The sequence below is a fragment of the Xyrauchen texanus genome, chromosome 32 (assembly GCF_025860055.1).
Source record: "Xyrauchen texanus isolate HMW12.3.18 chromosome 32, RBS_HiC_50CHRs, whole genome shotgun sequence".
Taxonomy (NCBI): Eukaryota; Metazoa; Chordata; class Actinopteri; order Cypriniformes; family Catostomidae; genus Xyrauchen; species Xyrauchen texanus.
This window is the reverse complement of record NC_068307.1, coordinates 21515102-21534312: the sequence shown is the minus strand read 5'-3', so window position 1 is coordinate 21534312 and position 19211 is coordinate 21515102. Positions and strand designations below refer to the sequence as shown.

The 19211-nt window shown below is 41.1% G+C and overlaps 1 protein-coding gene across 1 annotated transcript in view; it reads left to right on the top strand.

Annotated features, from left to right (window-relative positions):
* Window positions 1–18494, top strand: part of LOC127625601 (anoctamin-8-like) — a 47648-nt gene extending 29154 nt beyond the window's left edge. Inside the window, exons 14-17 of the mRNA XM_052100884.1 lie at window positions 8396–8587; window positions 8679–8810; window positions 9016–9126; window positions 10573–18494. Of these exons, the coding sequence (XP_051956844.1) occupies window positions 8396–8587; window positions 8679–8810; window positions 9016–9126; window positions 10573–11250 (1113 nt within the window). The 3' untranslated portion in view covers window positions 11251–18494. The remainder of the gene's footprint in view (window positions 1–8395; window positions 8588–8678; window positions 8811–9015; window positions 9127–10572) is intronic.
* Window positions 18495–19211: the final 717 nt, after the last annotated feature.

The window sequence follows — 19211 nt, the reverse complement described above, 5'->3', positions numbered from 1 at the left end:
GGCGGTCTTAAACCCCGCCGCATTTCAGCGGCTGGTAGGAAACTCCTCCGCCCCTGGCAGCGGCCCTGACCACTCCAGGCGGTCGGTTAGGAGCCCCTTCTCCCCTCGCGGTCGACGGCCATCGTCCTCTTCAGGCGGCTGGGCTCCTCGTCCCCCGTCAGATGGCCGCGGCTGCTCCGTTGGGGTGGACGGTAGTGGCGAGAACTCTATTACGGCATATCCCTCCTCCTTCCCAGGCTTCGGCACCAGTGTAAAGGGATCAATGGAAAGGAGGAGGCGAGAACCGGCTTTTCAATATAAATAATAGTTAACTTAAAAGAAGAAACAAACACACACGACATGTCCGCTAACGATCTCTCTCTCCCGCATGACACCCTGCAGTCGACCTTTATACCTTGGAGGCTTGATTAGCCTAATACGGGACCGGGTGCGTAGGATCACGACCCGGCCCCGCCCTCCGCCCTGCCACATGACCCAAGAAAAATCTAAGATTATCATAGGCTTCATTTACACTGCAAGGCTTACTGAACAAATGCAATCTTTAGACCATATATTATTTTCTTGCCTGTTTCCATTCAGTTAAAATTTATCCAACTGTGTTTACATTAATTAACCCGCCAAGATGCACCAGGGTATCAGTCAGTACTATTAAGTTTTATATTAGTATTAGTGTTTAACTTGAACTGCAATAAACATGCCATTATTTTACACGTCATTGCTCTTAGAAAAAACATTAGAAAAAACAAGAATTGCTTACAATTAAAGTAACATTCCGGGTTCAATACAAATTAAGCTCAATCAACAGCTTTTGTGGCACAATATTGATTACCACAAAAAAATTTTTTTACTTGCCCCTTTTATTTAAGGGGGCATTCAGTAGTTATCTAGCTAGCGTTAGCATTGCTCTTCTTTGTGTACTTTAAGTACCGATGTGACAGTGGTGTTAGATGCTGTACTGCCATCTTTTTTCCATCAACAGTTTGAGGTAATTTCTAAAGTTATTTATTACTACTATAATATAATTGCTTTGCCTAAAAACAACGTCAGAATTCAAGCGAACAGACTTGTAAATTTAAGGACAGATTATTATTGTGCCTCATATCAATAATCTTTGGAGACTGTCTACATTTCACGTTATCAGAGAACTGCTTACCATGAAATAAACCTCAATTTTTCCAGTGATACAGAATGTCAAGATAAAGGGAAGATTAGAATTGTTTTTGATGATCAAATTTAGAATGTCCAATCTGTATTTGAAGAACTCGTTTTGTTTCCCAGCAACCAATGTCATGGTTTACTCAAAAAATCCACAACAATCGCTGTGCCAAGCTACTACACGAATGAAGACGTATGCCATTTCATAGAGGTGGAGGTAGATGGGGGCCCCCCCTTACTACAGCTGTGATAACAAATAAAATAAAATGACATGTTGCTTTCCGGTGGCGTTTGTAAACACAGCTGAAAACTGTCCATTACTAATATACGTTATTTAAAAAAGTTCAAGGGAAACTTGTGAGTTTTCTGTAAATTGCACTGACACTATTTTAGAAAGTGGTCTAAACAAGTAATAATGTCTTACCTGTCCAACAAAAAAAAGCAACATCGTCATCACTAGCCATGTTTTTCTCTGTCATCAAATCTTTCCACCTGGTGTATGTCGTACTGATGTTTCTGTCTTCTTGCTTCGGACCTTTTTCACTTCTACGGCAGTACAGCTACTGAATCTCCTGTTGTCTCAGCTTCTAAAGCACAATAGTAAGCATGTTCCATTGGATTATTTTTGCTCTTCGCATCACCAAACAACACTGCGCTAAGCATAGCCAAGGGTATCTACAGTACATAAATGGCAGCCAATGAGCATGAGGATTTTATTTTTCGACGTTTAGTGGGGCACAGCGGACCATGTCATTTCAACATGGTGAAACACATTGAAGTAGTGACCCACACCATGTGTAATAGAAACACTTTTTTATCGAAAACTATTATGAGTACAGTCTTCATATCATGTAAGAGCACACCATTCAGATCACTCTTCACAAAAACACAGTTCATTTGTTAATGTTTAAAAACGTTTTAATTAGTCCCAAATTACTGAATGCAACTTAAAAAAAAAGCAAAAATCTTGGTTCCAGTGAGGCGCATACAATGAAAGTGAATGGGACCAGTCCATAAATGTTCAAATACTCACTATTTCAAAAGTATAGCCACAAGACATAAACAGTATTTGTGTAAAGTAGAGCCAATTCTACAACTTTTTTGCCATGATGATGTAATGTCAACTAACCCCAAAATGACTGTAAAAATGTAAACAACTTAAATTTTATTTAACTTTACAGCTCAAATAATTCATTAGTTTTAACAGAAAAATTTATGTAAGCTTTCATAAAACTATAAGCTTCACATTTCTGCCTAAAAACCCTCCATTAATGTGGCCCCATTCACTTCTGTTGTAAGTGCCTCAATGTAACCGTGATTTTTCCCTTTTTTTAGAGAAAAGTACAGGCAAGACAAAAAATGTTTTTGTGGTAATCAACATTATGTGACAAATGCTGTCGTTTGAGCTTAACATGTAATGAACCCGGAATATACCTTTAATTCTTCAAAGGAGAATACGACTCACAAAGAAGACGATTAGACGTTTACACGTTAGAATTTCATTCATTCACCAGCCTGAGCGCTACCAAGTGATGATTGCACAACAGAGCCCGCTGTCTGTCTACACTAATGAAGGTAATTAAATGTTCCAAATGAAAGTTCGGGAGGAGCTTGTTCATTTAGGCCTGCCAATCATATCTCAAAGATGGATAAGCAACTGCTTCCCTCGCACAGGTGATAATTCATCTGTCATCCCTCCACCTACCCATTTTCACCATTTTATAATGCCTATACCTATTATTATTTCAATATTGTCTTTCTATTTCTTGCTTTAGTCAGATCGTCCAGGGGGATTAGTCCTGTGCTCGAGCCCCTCCTTTAATATGGCCAGCATGCCAAAAAATATGTTTACCTTAATGTTCTTTGGACTTTATGAAGCAGTGAACTCGTGAAATAAAATGGTTAAGCCTTTATTACAAAAAGAAGTGTGCATGTTCCATACAGTGTACATCTATTCAGAATGTTCCTGTAAATGTGGTTGTGGATAATTGATGTTCCCTTTACAAAAAGCTTCACTTTGATGCTGCGCTTTTGCTAAGCGCTACGGGGAACAACTCTAGCTGTGAACCGAGCTGAATAATGTGTGTAACACGTCAATTAACATTGACCGGAATTTATAGCCTCGGCTGATGTAATCATTAGATGCACCTGTGGCCAGGCTATAAATGGATACGTCACCAGGTGTCGTCAGAAACTCTTTTTTCAGAGTTATTCTGTTTCTGTGTGTTTCACAAACCCTGTCAAAACTTTCTTTCCTCTGTTAGGAGTTAGAATCAGTTAGGCAGTGTGCAGTGAACGTTGTTCTCTTTTCTCTTCTGTTTAGAAAATATTATATATATATTTCTAAAAAAGAAAGAAAAAAAAGAGAGAATGACTGAAAGCCGCAAACGGTGCGTGTTCCCCTCTTCTCGCTCTATAGCTGAAGACGACACACATCAGTTTTTGCTCTGTTTGTTTGGGGGTAAGAGCACGCTGCTCTCGCGTTGCAGCAGGGTGGGTGCGAGCACTGCGATTTGCTTTAACAGGCAGAGTGCGTCGTGCTCGCCTCGCTTGCTTCCGGGAGTCAGCACTCACAAAAAAATAAAATAAAAGATCGTTCGTGGGGCTCTTGCATGGATTTGGCTGAGGAGCAAGAGACGGGTTGATCCCTTCCTCTCACTCACTCCCCAAACCCAGCTGGTCCTTCACATGATCTCGACGCTTCTTCGGATCATGAGGTGGATCGCGATTCTCTTCTCGCCTCTGAGCTTTCCGTCCGCGATAAAAAATCTACGGAGGAATTGTTCGATGTTGTTACTCGTGCGGTTGCCAGATTGGACTGGCCACGCGAAAAAGAGACCCCCAAACGCTCCAAATTAGGGGATAGATTTTATCTTCCGGTCTAAGAAAGGGAACGCCTCATGGGTCCCTTCCCTTCTTTGATAACCTCCATGAAGAGCTTTTTCGCTCATGGAGAACCCTATATATAAAAATATATATATATATTTTCTTCCCGTGTTCACATACCCTCGACGTCATTATATTCGACTATCGTGGGTGCTGAGGCACGGCGGTATTCAGTGATGCCGCCGGTCGAAGAGACGCTTGCGGGCTATCTCTCGCCGGGCTCGGCATCGTCACTTAAGAAGCCCTCTCTCCCCTCAAAGCCTTGTAGGACAACCTCCACTTTAGTTTTATCAAGCAGCAGGTCCGGCTGGTGCTGCTCTCCACACTATGCTGCTCTGCACACTATGCTCCTCCTCCCAGGGATTGGGGACAGTCAGGTTCTTTCACTCCTAGCCCTTTTTACCCGCACATTCACAATGCATGATGTAGCGCTGGCTCCTTGCGACTCCGGGGCATCTGCATTCTGAATTATGTAGACGACTGGCTGATCCTAGCGCAGTTCCAGGAACTGGCAGTTCAGCACAGGTACATCGTCTTAGCTCATCTGTTTCTCTGGGGTTGAGGCTCAACGCCAAGAAAAGCGTCCTCTCTCCCACTCAGAACACTGTGTATCGGGGCATCGTATGGAGTTCAATCACAATGCGGGCACAACTGTCTCCCGCTAGGATTGAGTCCATTCAGATCACCCTGAGCAAAGTCAGGCTAGGTCAAGGTTGCACTGTTATCAGTATCAACGATTTCCAGGTCTCAGGGCGACCGCGTCCACGGTGATCCCTCTGGACCTTCTGCTCATGAGACCGTTTTTGTTGTGGCCAAAAGCCAGGGGATTTCTTCCAAGGGCCAAAACCCCTAGGCTAAAAAGGGTTACGCGCCTCAGGCTTCGTTCCCTTTCTATGTGGTTCAGACCCCGGTTTTCTGCCTTGGGTCCCACTCTAGGTGCGTCTTGTTGTCGCAGACTGCTAACGACAGACGCCTCCCTGATGGGCGGGGTAGCGGCCTTAAGTGGTCGTCCAGCTTAAGGGGATAGGAGGGTCGTCAGCTCGGTTGTCACAGTCACTGTCTCAGGTTAATGGCTGTATTTCTGGCCCTGAAATACCTCCTCCTGAGGCTGTCATGTCTTGGTGCGGGTGGACAATACAGCGGTAGCCTCTTACATAAATCATCAAGGAGACCCACGTTCTTGTCAGCTGTATTTCTGACACGTCGGATTCTCCTTAGGGCCCAGGGTAAGCTTCTGTCACTCAGGTCAGTTATATCCCTGGATGCCCGTATACGGGAGCAGATTTACGGTCCAGACAGAAAATACCAACGCGAGAGTTAAGAACTCCACCCTAAGGTAGTAGTTGCCCAGAGTTCGCCAGCAAGGGTTTTTGCCTCTTGCTGATAGCACTGTGCTGGCCAAACAGGGCTTGGTTCTCAGAGCTAATCTCTTCCCTCGACAGCTCACCTTGGGCGATTCCGAACAGGAAGGATCTTCTATCTCAGGCACAGGGCAATATTTCATCCCTGCCCCGAATTGTGGAATCTTACATGTTTGGCCACTAAGGGTACCAACTGAGGGACACAGGGCTTTCTCCTGAGGTTATCGAGACCTTTTTAAATGCTGGGCTTTTTCCACTTGGAACAAGTTTGGGTGAGATCTTAGGGCAGAAGAGGACCTCTTCGCCTCTATGAATAGCGCAATGTCGCCTCTACTTCTCCCTGAAATCACCCAGCCCCCTTGGGTCTGGACGTTAAGACACATACATGACCCAGAGTCTGTATGCATTTATTTCCCCGGTTTCTCTGCTCCCAGGAGTCTTGGCCAATGTTCACCAGCAAGGGTCTTGCCTCCTACTTATGGTGCTGCGCTGGCCGAACAGGATATGGTTCTCGGAGTTAATATCTCTCCTCTACGGTTCGCCTTGGTCGATTCCGAACAGGGAGGACCTTCTTTCTCAGGCTCAGGGGACATATTCATCCCCAGCCCGAATTGTGAAACCTTTCATGCTTGGCCCCTGTAGGGTACCAACTGAGGTTCGCAGGGCTTTCTCCTAAGGTTATCGAGACCATTTCAAGTGCTAGGGCTCCCTCCACTTGGAACTGATCTGGGTAGATTTTACAGGGCAGAAGAGGACCTCTTCGCCTATGTTGATAGGGAGAAGTAGAGGAGACATTGCGCTGAGTCAATAACCCCCCCCCCCCCGGGGGGGCTGATCGTGGTGGCGCATACATGGCACTAATGTGCCTGTATGCGTTTCCTTCTAATAAGTTCATATTACAGAACCAGCTAACTGCAGTTTGCTTCAGTTTTGGAGTCTCTGTAGAAAGAACTGTCAGCGGGCACTTGCCTCACCACTGCCAGGTTCTATATGGCCTCCACTTCGGTTTGCCACGCCTCGGTGGGCGGGTGGGCATCCTTGCTAGGACATCTTCATAGGGTAAGACCCCCCTTTTTAAAACCTCTAGAGTCAGCGTTTGGTAGACTTCTGACTCTCAAGATGGTTTTTCATATGGCAATTACGTCTCTAAGGAGAATTGGGTACCTACAGGTTCTGTCTCTTTTGCCGCCCTGTTTTGAGTTGCCCCAGGTAGGACCAAAAGCATTCTTTGCACCCTCACCCTGACTACCTGCCCAAGGTGCCTTTCGCGACCCTTGGCCAGTCATTCTCTAAGCCTTCTGCTCCCTGCTATTTGTAATGCCGGAGCAGCTAAAGACTACTCAGACTTTGTCCAGTCTGTGCCCTTCAGAATTATGTCCACCGCATTTGCTAGTGGCGTAAAGTCAGGGCAGCAGTTCTTCACTTTGAAGCCGTGACCGGGTTGTCACTTTGGGTGAGGGACCTTACTGCCCGGGCCTACGAGGTGCGTGGTCAAGCTTCACCAGTAGGTTTTAGGGCGACCTCTACCAGAGGGCTCTCCTTCTCTAAAGCCATGGCTAGAGGTCTCCCTCTGCAGCAAGTTTGTGGTGTGGCATGTTGGTCCTCTCTGCGCACATTCATTAAACTTTTATAGTTTGGATGTTCTTGCCACTCTGGGCTCTTACGCCCTTGAGTTGACACCGAACAAGTTTGTGGTGCGGCAGGTTGGTCCTCTCCGCACTCATTAATCAAATTTTATGGTTCACATGCTCATGTCTGAGACCTCTCGTGTTCTTGTGAGCACACCACAACCGTAGGGGTCTGGACAGCCCCAGTGCGGCGGCGTGGGTATTGCGTTCCCCATAGTGCTTAGCAAAAGCGCAGCATCTCATTCCGCTTTTTTCAGGAAACAAGGGTTACACATGTAACCCGAGACGTTCTCCTCATTATGTTAAAATGTGTGTGCACACAATCAGCCTTGAACATATCTTCAAAATGTATGATACATCTACAGTGCTTTAACCAGTTTTATGCTCATTTCTTTTCAAATTAATAAATGTCTCATTGCTAGACATTTTACAATTGCTTGACATCCTATATCTCCAGAAAAACATTGTTATACATGCACAGATATAAATGAAAATTCAGTTTCAGCATATTTTATTGTCAGAAATATGAGGAGAATCAGATATGAGTGTTTAGACGTAGGTCAGATGTCCAGATATCGGATATTTATCTGATTTAAAAGCAAGTTCCTCAGATAGGTTGCAAGAAAACCTGATCTCATGTGTTTTTTTTTTGTGTTTGCACGTGTGAAACAATATAAAATGTGTGTCAGATGTGAGTAAAAAATTTAATAATTTTGTGACAGTGTAAATGCAGCACTAGAGACTTTGAAGTGGTCTTTTGTCATGGGCCAGTAAGCAACACCCTAACAACCACCCTGAACACCGTTGCAATCTTACAGCATAACAAAGTGGTGAAAAAAACAATACTAAACAGCTACACAGCAATGCCCTGGCAACCATCCCTAGTATACAGGAAGCAATTTTTGCATATTTTCTTTAGAAATGATAAATAATCTAGTTAAATATAGAATTGGAATAAATGTAGACATGATTTCTGTCTCATAAAATTTATGTTTACTTACATTGTCATAAAATTGATAATGAGTAAATGATGAGAAACCTATTCCTTTAAAGCAAAACTATTGAGACATAAACCCATATAGCACACATAGGTACATTGCAAAGACTTCATCATCAACAAAGTTTAACATTTGCTAAACTGCAGAATGCCATAGATAAGTCCCTGTCGGATGTTAGAATGACATTGCGCTGCTGTGTTTTTGCAAAGTTAAAAGATTGATAAATGTCTCTGCATTTGGTAAAACTGATTATCTGTGTTGTAGATTACTGAAATTCTATCGCCTGCAGTCAAACAGACTCGTCAGACTGACATACTTTAGTTTAACTCCAAAGTTTCTAAAACTAAGTCCCTACACTGCTTTCCAGGACACGTTTCAAGACTACCAGGAGATGTTTGTTCAGTTTGGATATGTAGTGCTCTTCTCCTCTGCCTTCCCATTGGCCGCCATGTGTGCCCTCATCAACAACATCATCGAGATCCGGAGTGATGCTTTTAAACTGTGCACCAGCCTACAGAGACCATTTGGCCTGAGGGTGGGGAGCATTGGACAATGGCAGGTTAGACTACGCTGAGCACGGAGGACACATTTTTGATATTATGATGCTATTGTTTATGTAAGTTGTATAAAAATGCTATCCCATTGCACAGACAGTGATGGAAGCCATGGGTATGATTGCCATCATAGTGAACTGCTATCTGATTGGTCAGTGTGGGCAGCTACAGAGACTGTTTCCCTGGCTTAGTCCTGAGATGGCCATTATCTCCATTGTCATCCTAGAGGTATACACATACATACACACACACACATTTAAGCACATAACAAACCATCTCTAATTAAGACCTTCCTATAAACCTATACTAAACTATAAAATATGTCCTTCACCGTGGCACCAGGGGAAACTGTATTCTATTTTTTCCCCAATAAACAGGAGTAGGGAAATTCCAATGAAGTAACTTTGACTTTCTTTGTGTGCTTTGTGACCAGCACTTTGCAGTACTACTGAAGTATATCATTCATGTGGCAATACCAGACATTCCCAGTTGGGTGGGAGAAGAAATGGCCAAACTGGAGTTTCAGCGCAAACAGGCGTTCAAGGTAATACCCCATTCAATCCTGAGGCATGGTACTCCCCCCTGAGCATTAAATTCCATATCCTACAGTGATCCTTGATGAACTAAATACTTTATATGCTATATACTGTACATAAATGTGACCTACAGTAGTGGTTCAAGATCAGGGCTGGTTTGAGTTGCTGCATGTTCAAACCCTGCAAAGGTAAGTAAAACTAAATGGCCACTTACAATATAATCTATAAACAAGAGTGAGCTGCTTTTTTGTTTTGTTAATGTAATGGTTTTATAGATGTAAAAGTCCAATTCAACATGCCTAAAACATTTTTGCACTGATATTATTATTTCTGAATCATCAATTTGAAGTGTTTTATTTTGTTTCGTGAAATATTACAATATTTTTTCCCCTATAAATTCTATTAATCGTTTCTGTATTATATACGTATTTATTTTATTCTAAAGATGGTTTAAATGACTGTGTTCTATTGCTCCAATAACTACTTCTGTCAATAAACCAGTAGATACAGTGTTGTGGGACAGAGAAGGCAAACGTAGTAAGGTAATGCAATCTTTAACCCGATGGAGCCCTTTTATTTTACAGCAATCGAGGTTGAGAAAGGTAAAGTGCAGGGGAATTGGCAAGAGGTCAGTGAACAGCATGTATGGGTCCCTCAGGGGTGGTGCAGCGTGTTGGTGGTTAGTGGTGGTCCAGCAGCTTGCTGTGTGTGTCGAGGAGCAGCGAAGATCTGCTAGTCACGGTTTCACTCCATATCTGTTAGAAGAACATACAAAACATTAGTCTCGGGGTTGAGGTGTTTTCGTTGTGTCTCCCCCTTTCCTCTGCCCAGACGTTGTTTATATCCTGGCTAATTAGATGCCAGGATTGGCATCAGGTGTGCTCCAGTTGCTCTTCTCATTTCAGTACTGATAGTGGTTGCTAGGGGTGACGCTGACTTGTGTTTGACCAGCTCGCCACAACAGTTAAAGATTTGAATTTTTACATTACAGAGGCAGGAAAAGGAGTAATAGTTTTTTAAGCTTTAAGTTGTTTGGTCCGTTAATGTGATTTTAAAACATAAGAAATGAAGAAGAAACTTACTGGAGCCTTACTTAAAAGTTATTTAGAAGTATAGTCTGCAAGATTTTTGTGTTTTTTATTTTTGTGTGTGTAAAATAAATGTTGGGCTCTATTTTTGTAAGTGCGCAAAGCGCAGCGCTATACACTAGGAGCGTGCGCACTGTCTTTTAACATTTTCGTGAGCGATAAGAGCAAGTGGGCGGGAGTATTTGCGCTATCTATGGGTGTATGTGCGCAAACTGTGGGTGTATGTTAATAAACCTTCAACTCCTGCCTAAAAATAGTCTCCAGAAAAGGTCATTGTAGACCTTGTCACTATAATAAATGAGTCCAGTTTAAATACTTGTATTATTCATTGTTGTTTATATATGTGTGTGTATGTGTGTTTATTAGAAGCATGAGCGGCAGGCGCAGCAGCTTTTCCAGCAGCAGCAGAGAAGGAAGCGTGAGGAAGAGGAGCGTCAGCGCCAGGCGGAGTATCAGGCTCGGCGTGATAGAGACGACAGCCGCCCAGACTCCTCAGGTGGAGATCACCACCACGACAAGAGCCAGAGTGGCAAATCCAAACCAGGGAGTGGGGGAGGCGCTTTTGGAGGGGAAAAACCCAAGCGACCCAGTTCACTTCTAGGTAACAATAATGTCATGAAACTGAAGCAGATCATCCCGTTGCAGAGCAAGTTCTCCTCTGGGACGGCCCGTTCCCCACAATCGCCCACTGGTAATGAACCCAAGCTACCAGGTTTCCTAAGCTTCAAGTTCCTAAAGTCTCCTGAAAATAAGAAGGAGGCCGCAACTGCTTATACAAGTGCATCAACAGTTCCTCCAGTCCAGGAGAGAGCAGAGAGGTCCCAGTCGCCCAACAAATCTTTCAACCCTGGGAAACTTTTTAACTTTGGGAAATCAGAAGGTGGGGCGTGTGTAAATGTGGCTCATCCCTCAAAACCAGGGGAGGACAAGCCACCCACAAAGTCCGACCTCAATGGGGTTCCGGACGAGATCCCATCCCCTTGTGGAGAGAATGGGGACAATGGATCCTCATCCGATACGGAGCCGTCAGGCCCGAAGATGTAACAACAAATTGATCTCGAGTAAAACGCATGTGCGAGAAACTAATTAGCAACACAGAGGGAGGGAGAGTGGATAGCAGAAGGTCCTCTTCTATTGTTTGAGACTGTGCAAGACCTAACCACAAAGCTGTTGAGAGAGAAAAAATTACCTGGGGGGAATTCACTAAGAAATAATTGCGGCCACTGATAGTGTTGTTTATTTGAACGCTCTGTCTTTTCGCACCTGATTCATGGAAGAATTATGCAAATCAAGTAATGGCGCAAAGGTGCCCACAAAAATAATGCTTTTATTATTATTATTGCAATTAGTCGCAATTTGCACCATATTCACGGAAATGCGGCAAGACAATAAGTGGCTACAATTTCTGCTTCCATGATCGCAGGAAAAAGTACACAAACATCCCTTATGTCATTCTAATAAACCTCTATTTAAAAGCATCATTCCGTTTGCGATGATAGTGCCTCATTAATAGCACCAGAAAAATAGTTCTGACTTTGGTGAATGCATTTGCATGGAAAGGGGGTATGTTTACGCTGAAAATAAATACAATTATGTTTTTTCTAAGAAATACTTTCTTCTGTCTCAGCTTAAATCTGATGTGTGTAATTTTTGTTCTGATAAAAAATTTTCTCATATCCCTGTTAATATGAAGGGTCAACTATAAGTAGCCAAGACAAATTGCTGTTTCCACCTGTTATTAGCATGCGTCTCAAATGCTTCTTCTGTGATCGTATTTCAAGGGGAGGCTCTCTGATTTCATGATGACATACATCAATCACTATGTCAGTGTGCTACTGAATGATAATAAACAGCAAAAAAAAGTCACAAGACAAAAAAGCACACACACACACACACACACACACAGAAACGCATGGTTTTCCCAGATGAAATGTAATCTAGCCAAAAAAACGAAACATTTCAAGCAGAATTGTCTGAGCTTCAAATGTGTGTGCTTGTCATCAGTGTCTCTGCATGTTGGTATCAGTCACATTGAAGAAGATCCGTGAAGTTCCTGAGCTTGTGTATGTATGCGCTTTGTTCATTAAAAAAATTCGGAAGGTTATTTCCTTTTAATGCACCATGTAACTGGCAAAGTTTACACTCTTGTTTTAGTGTAGCAGTTAATTGACAGGTGAGGGGAGGTGCTTCACCGCTGTCAGTAACGCATTCAGGACGGATTACTATTTCACACTTCAAATGCGATGCATAACCATGCATTTTTTTCTACCTTCGCATTTGATTTCAGTCATTCGATCACTAAACGCTTTAGATCCCCTTTACACCTGTATTTAGCGCTGAGCACCTGTGATAGGATCTCTTAAAACTCATCTTATTTCCAGGTGGAAACGTGGTCAGTGGTTATTTTTGAAATTCCGTTTGGTGCCGCTAGTGGTGCAAAAATTACACACTTCAGCTTTAATGTGCAGAAAAACCTTTAAGTAAGCCATTCATTGTGTATGAATAAGACTTTTCTTTCTAAAGACGGTTTCTTGCTAAAATACTGCACTGTAAAAAGGTTTGACATTTTAGTGAATTCGCCCCATAATGGTTAATGCTTTGGTGCTTTGGGGCATATTCTAATGCATATTCTAGAGCAGGGTTTCTCACCACTGGGTCGTGACTCAAAAATGGCATAGTCATTCTACCAAGTCATTCTCGGCCATCTTTGGAACGCTCTCGGGAGGCTATTTTCAGTTATGCCAGTGCAACTCTTATCTACTTGAATGGAGAAAGACCAAAATCTCAAAAATGGTTGATCAAGATTCAGTGGCTTAGCTAGAGGGTGTCCAGGGGTAGCCATGGCCTCCATGGACCGAAGCCTGGCCACCACACACGCAGTTGCTGTTTTAGTAATTTTTTTGGTGATTTTTGCACAATTTAGTTCTTTAGGGGTGAAATCATCTCTGTACAAATTTAACATGTGCACTCACCAAGGTCACCACACCGCTCCACCCTTGGTGTCATTGCATCCACAGTTCGACGATATAAAAATGCTGCCCGAACATTTCTGTGCCACCACAGACTGATCGCTTGCCCTGCCTGGCCACCCCTTTGAAAAACTCCTGGCTCCACACCTGTCAAGATTACAATCAAAGAACTTATTTCAAATCATCAATAAAATCTGACAATACTGGTATCATAAATTGTGAATCTTATCCTCATATTATGTTAAAAATGTTCCCAGCTTTTATAGCTAATGCGCATGCACGTTCTAGAGATGATTAACAGGTGATATCTGTTATTTAACTGTAAGGTAGGACTTCCTTTCTACATCCGTTAGCCTTTGGGCATTACAGTTTATCCCATTAATTTTAATAAATGTGGCCCAGCTTTGCTAAATAGTCATAATATCCCCAGCTTTGCTTAAACAATCGCAAGGATTAGCCTGCATTTCTCTGATGTTAATTATTAGCTGTCCAATCAAAATAATCCATCAATGCTACTAATCGTTCTTTTTGGACAAGGTCTCATTATGTAGCGTTGCCACCTATCCATAAAATATGGGATAGTCCCGTATTAAAAGATGAAATAATGCATCCTGTATCGTATCAATACAGGACGCAATTTGTCCCGTATTTAAGCTGGTCTGATGGCGTCACCGCAAAATCGTTCAAGATAATTAATTTAACCTTGATATTCGTTGTAAATTGTGCCTACAGTGGGTAAGGGACCGTCTGAAAGTCCTCACATTGTGCTAAAATTGTGGAGGTTGTGGTAAGGGACCATCTGAAAACTTCAGCCAGCAGCACCAAAACTACAAATATTGGGCTATAGATATTAAGGGGTGGTCATTTTTTTTCATACAACGCAACGGACCAGGATATGATGTCACGCGGGAGGACTTCTGGTGTAAAAATAGATCACAAAAAACGAATAATATTATATTTTAAAACAAATTATATTTTGTCTACTCACTTTCTTGCAACAATAAATCTTGCAAATGATACTTGAAATAAGAATAATTTGAATTGAGACAAGAGGTCAGCGTGTGACGTTTCAGTCTCCTATTGGTTGCGTGTTCTCTTGTACAAATTCACGGTTCAGAGTTAACCAGGCTTGAACTTTGGTACTCAGCGTAGTACGAAATATCTTTGCATGAGCTTGCGTTTCTGCTCTGCTGCATTTGGTTACGTTTGAATAATAGTGCATGGAGCACGAAGTGTATTGTGACTGCCCGTTTAGGTCACTATATTGGTAGGTCATGGATGACTAGCAATCAAAAAAAGTAGGTCGCAGTTGGCAAAAGAGAAACCCTGTTCTAGAGGAACATAGTTGAAAGAGCCCACCTCCACACAAATGTACACTTAAGGCCGACACATGCTTCACACAAGTACGCAAACGCGTGGTCCCCATTGTACATACATTACGTGCACTCTTGCATTGTTCTGGCAGTTACAAACCTCAGACAACAAGAGGGCAACAGATTTTTTTAGGCATGACCATGAAACCAGTGCGGCATCCAAAACCAGGGAAATGCTGCCTTTAGAGGCTGTATACAAGGCAGGATGAAAATACGGTGCTTTTCAAACTGTTCGGAGACCAATTTCCTTAAGTGTTTCAATCATTCAAAACAGCTGTCAGTTAATCCATTAAGGGATTAGGCAGCAAGTCAGCTGCATTTTCAGATGCACCCCGGATGTGGTAGATGAGTCGATAAATGAGGAGTGGGGAGAGACAGAGAGGAAAAAACAAGTTTGTTTGAATGGACTGGGGACAAAAAGTTTTATATATTTTTTCAAAAGATTCAACTCAAATTGCTGCTCGAGTACGCCATCACAGTTGTTGGTTTAAAGAAGAAAATCTGTTCTAGCGCCCCCTGCGGCAACACTGAGAATGCAGCGCGTACTTGCGTTATGAATTAGCTCTGACATATTTCACAATGCAATGAAGCGTGAAATCAAACTTGCGTAGCAAACTGTGTCTGCGTTCACGTAGTTGCGTAGAGTATATTTTGGACTTTAGTTACACACACTTTGCCTTTTGCACTGCAACCCAGCTAGAAATGCATGAGCTGTGTTTCTGACCATATTTAAAGTGCGATGTTAAATTACTAGTCTGATAAATGTCAATATTTTAATGGGTTGCCAGTAGAAAAACAAAACTAGAACAGTAATCACAAATTTTATACCAATCACCCAATAAAACCTCCAAAATACCACAAAAACAATAATCGGACATGCAACAGTTCTGACTGTGAGTGACTTTAGGCCTGAAACCTTTTGTATGTTTAAATCAGCTGGTTTAATAGAGCAATAGCAACTTAACAAGCAAAAGAGTACAAGTGGTTTAGTAAACTGAATCCATGCAGAATACCAGACCATGCCCTGGGGCTGGTTGCATAAATATGATTAGTCTTACAAATTAGTTTGATAAAATTTTCATTTAAGACTGTTGCTTAAAAACTTGCTCGACTGCATAACCCTAAGCTAACTTAGCTGAGCTTTAGCTGTGTAAGAAAAGGTGACACTTTTTAGAAGACTTTCACTTCTATGATGTTAACAGATTCCTTGTGTTTTTTATTATTTGCAAATCACTAAATTTGTTCATTAGAATCGATTTTGAAGCATTATATACATTTAATAACAAATATTGACCTGAAAACTGTTTTGATAGGCAACTGTCGGCCATTTTGTTTAAAGTCATTCAATGTCTTTCTATTTCCAATGTGAAATGCAAATTAGACAGTCATACTAAAGACAGCTGTGAGCTTGTTTTATGCAACAGCCTTTCTCTGGTGTCTTTTGTTAGTCAGACTAAATATTGTATGCAGTCTTAAGTCAATGGCTTTATGCAATCGGCCCCTGAAAGGCAATATTTTCATGTTGATTATGTGAGATGAGTATTTTTGGGGGATGTTTTTGAACTTCTATGTGCACAAATTAATTAAGAGAAAAAATACTAATGATGAAACATAATAATGAAAACTGCAAAGAGAAAAGGCAAGAGCGAGGTGTGTGTATGTCTGTATTTGTGTGATGTTGATTATTTATTTGTATATAATCATATATCCATTTTACCCTATTGTTAAAGGGTTAGTTTCCCAAATATTTTAATTCTCTTATCATTTACTCACCCTCATGCCATCTCTGGTGTGTATGACTTACTTCTGCAGAACACAAGCAAAGATTTTTAGCATAATATCTCAGCTTTGTAGGTCCATGCAATGCAAGCGATTGGTGATCAGGCACTTTAAATCTCCAAAAAGGATATAAAGTCAGCATAAACTTAATCCATCAAACTTCAGTGGTTTAATCAATGTCTTCTGAAGTGATCCATTTGGTTGTGGGTGAAAACAGGACAAAATATATCTCCTTTTCATTGTAAATTTTGACAGCAGGTTCCTTGGCGATCATGATTTCAAGCTCATTTCCTATAGCGCCTTCTTGCGCTCTGTGCATCCATCAAGCACTAGGAAGTGTAATTGAGCTTGAAATAATGATCCTGCCTAAGGACTGCAATGGCAAGAAGTACAGTGAAAAAGGAGTTGTAGTACCCTGTAGTACCAAGGAGTACCCTGCCTAGTTACATGTGAAAATGCTGGATTTTTATTTATAAATACACTACTGAAATATTCTACTGACACTTAATTTTAATTAGTTGTATCTATATAATTGTTTCTTATTTTTTATTTACTGAAGCAAGACTAATATTTACCTCTGCATTACACTGAAAGTCACAATAATTTGTGAAACCCCTCTAGGCTGCTAAGCATGTGCTTCAGGTTTAAATGTGAAGGAAAATGTCAAGTTCACTGGACTTTACAGGCAGTTTGAATATGTTTTTGAAAGAACATTTTTACTTCGTGTCCTAAGTGTGTCTTGAGCAACTAAGGGAGAGTCGTATACCAAGACATCGTGCTCAGTTGTTATATAAAAAATCCACTACACAAGTTCCAGTGTCAAATCTTGGGAAGGGTTTCTGTGAAGCAATTAAATCTTTGTAAAGGGAATGTGGTGTTTATTTTATGGTTTGTAAGTATACGGTTAGATTATGGTTTCCTATAGAAAATAAAACATAAACTATGCATTTGTTCTTTATTTATTTGCCAGGACAGAACTTTTTGCAATAATATTTTGGACTGAATGATGAATGTTACATTTTAAGTATGTTTAGTAAATGTTTAAGTCATTCATCGTGATCAAATTGTTTGTAACGATTTAATTGAATTGACAAATTCATCCAGTATTACAATCTCCTAGCCTCAAACAGCAGTAAACCCTCAGCAATTTTAATACTCAACTGTCAACACATGGGCTTTTGCTTACTCTCTGCTTTTCTAAACGCTGACAGTTATTTCCCACCAATTATAAATTACATTATCAAAATGAAAACTAAATCTCATTTATTGCTGTCAAAAGATCTTTCAACCAGAATCTAAATTACAGTTATCATCAACTGTCTTGGTATTTAAATAAGATACTGTAAATCAATTCTTGCATAACATGTACTAAGAACCCTGTGATATAGGTTTTTGTGCAAAGATTAGATATGTGATTGTCAGCAATAGTCTTATAATGTGCAAAAAAACTTTAGCAATAGTCCTTGCAGTAACAGCAGCATTTATTTCTTTTGCCATGAATGATAAAATAGACCTTAATTTTTTTAGTATGACATTACCTTTATTGCTAAAATCCCTCAACCTGTATTGAACGGAAGTCTTCAGCTCTATGTAATAACTAACTGATATGCTTTCACTGTAAGAGTAACTCAGGTTTCCTAACTGATAGACCATAAGAATCACATTCAGTATCGAGGGAAAGATAAAGTTGCTGAAGAGTTTGAAGTGTTTGCAAGAGGTTGTTTTTTGGTTAGTTGTTTTCTGTAATAAGATGAACCCTGCCAAATAATAGATCAAATTATGATCTCAGAAACCATGAGTCTGTATAAAATTTTGTTTTTGCTGAATCATCAAGGTCAAATTGTCAGCTCTGGCCTAATAACATTCACATTTTGTTGTTGTTTAATGATGTGAATACTTAAGTTTCTACTGATTGTTGGAAGCATTGCAAGGCTGCATACATTTGTTGTGTAAGAACTGCTTTGCATTCGGTCTAACTGTGAAATATGAAATGATTGTGTTGAGAGGGGCCACATTTTTGTGTAGAATTCCCTCTCTGAAGGCAACCTTACAAACCTATCATGAGCTCTTCCAATGTTCCACTGTAAAACTTTTCTTTATTAATGAAAACAATATTAGGGAATGGAAATATTTCTTTTATTTTGTCATATTTTTGTAAGAACTGAAATGGGATAATAAAACAATTTAAATGTATTGTTTTTGTATTGTCTTAATGAATGACATGCTGGTGAATTTGAATCTTTCAGTATATCAGATTAACCGATTTACATTTGTAGCTCCATATACATATTCCTACAGATGTAGCAGTCCCATCTTCGTCATAACTGGCAAACGTGATCTCACAATGCATGGCAACTGTGCGGTGCTGATCGTCATGGGTGAACTCAACGGGTGAATATGATTGAAATAGTGACGGGGAGGCATGCAAGGATTGTGCAGCCGACAAATCATCCTCAAATCACAATGCAATAGCATTTCAGACACGAAAGGGATCAAGGACATGCTTTTTGTCGAAGCACAACCAGGGAGGTAGAAAATAATCCACTTGCTGTAAAGGTTTCAATGACGTAGCGAAGATTGGGCATCCAGAGCACAAGAGATTAAATCTTGACCCTGAAGGAAAACATTCTGATGAAATGGCGCTGTGCTCCCTTTCATGTGCCTGTGATGGTGCATGCATCTGGGGTGGAGCATCAAGCGCCATTTGCCAATGGATTGGCATGATTTTAAAGGGCTACAGAAATTGTCACTCCTGGGAAGAGTTTCCCATAGTGTCAGCTACTGACGCAGTGTCGAAGTGACCGACATGAAAGGAACTTTAGGGTATTTGCATTTTAAATCTTGTGTTTTTGTTTTCACTTTAACTTCTTTATTTTACATCACA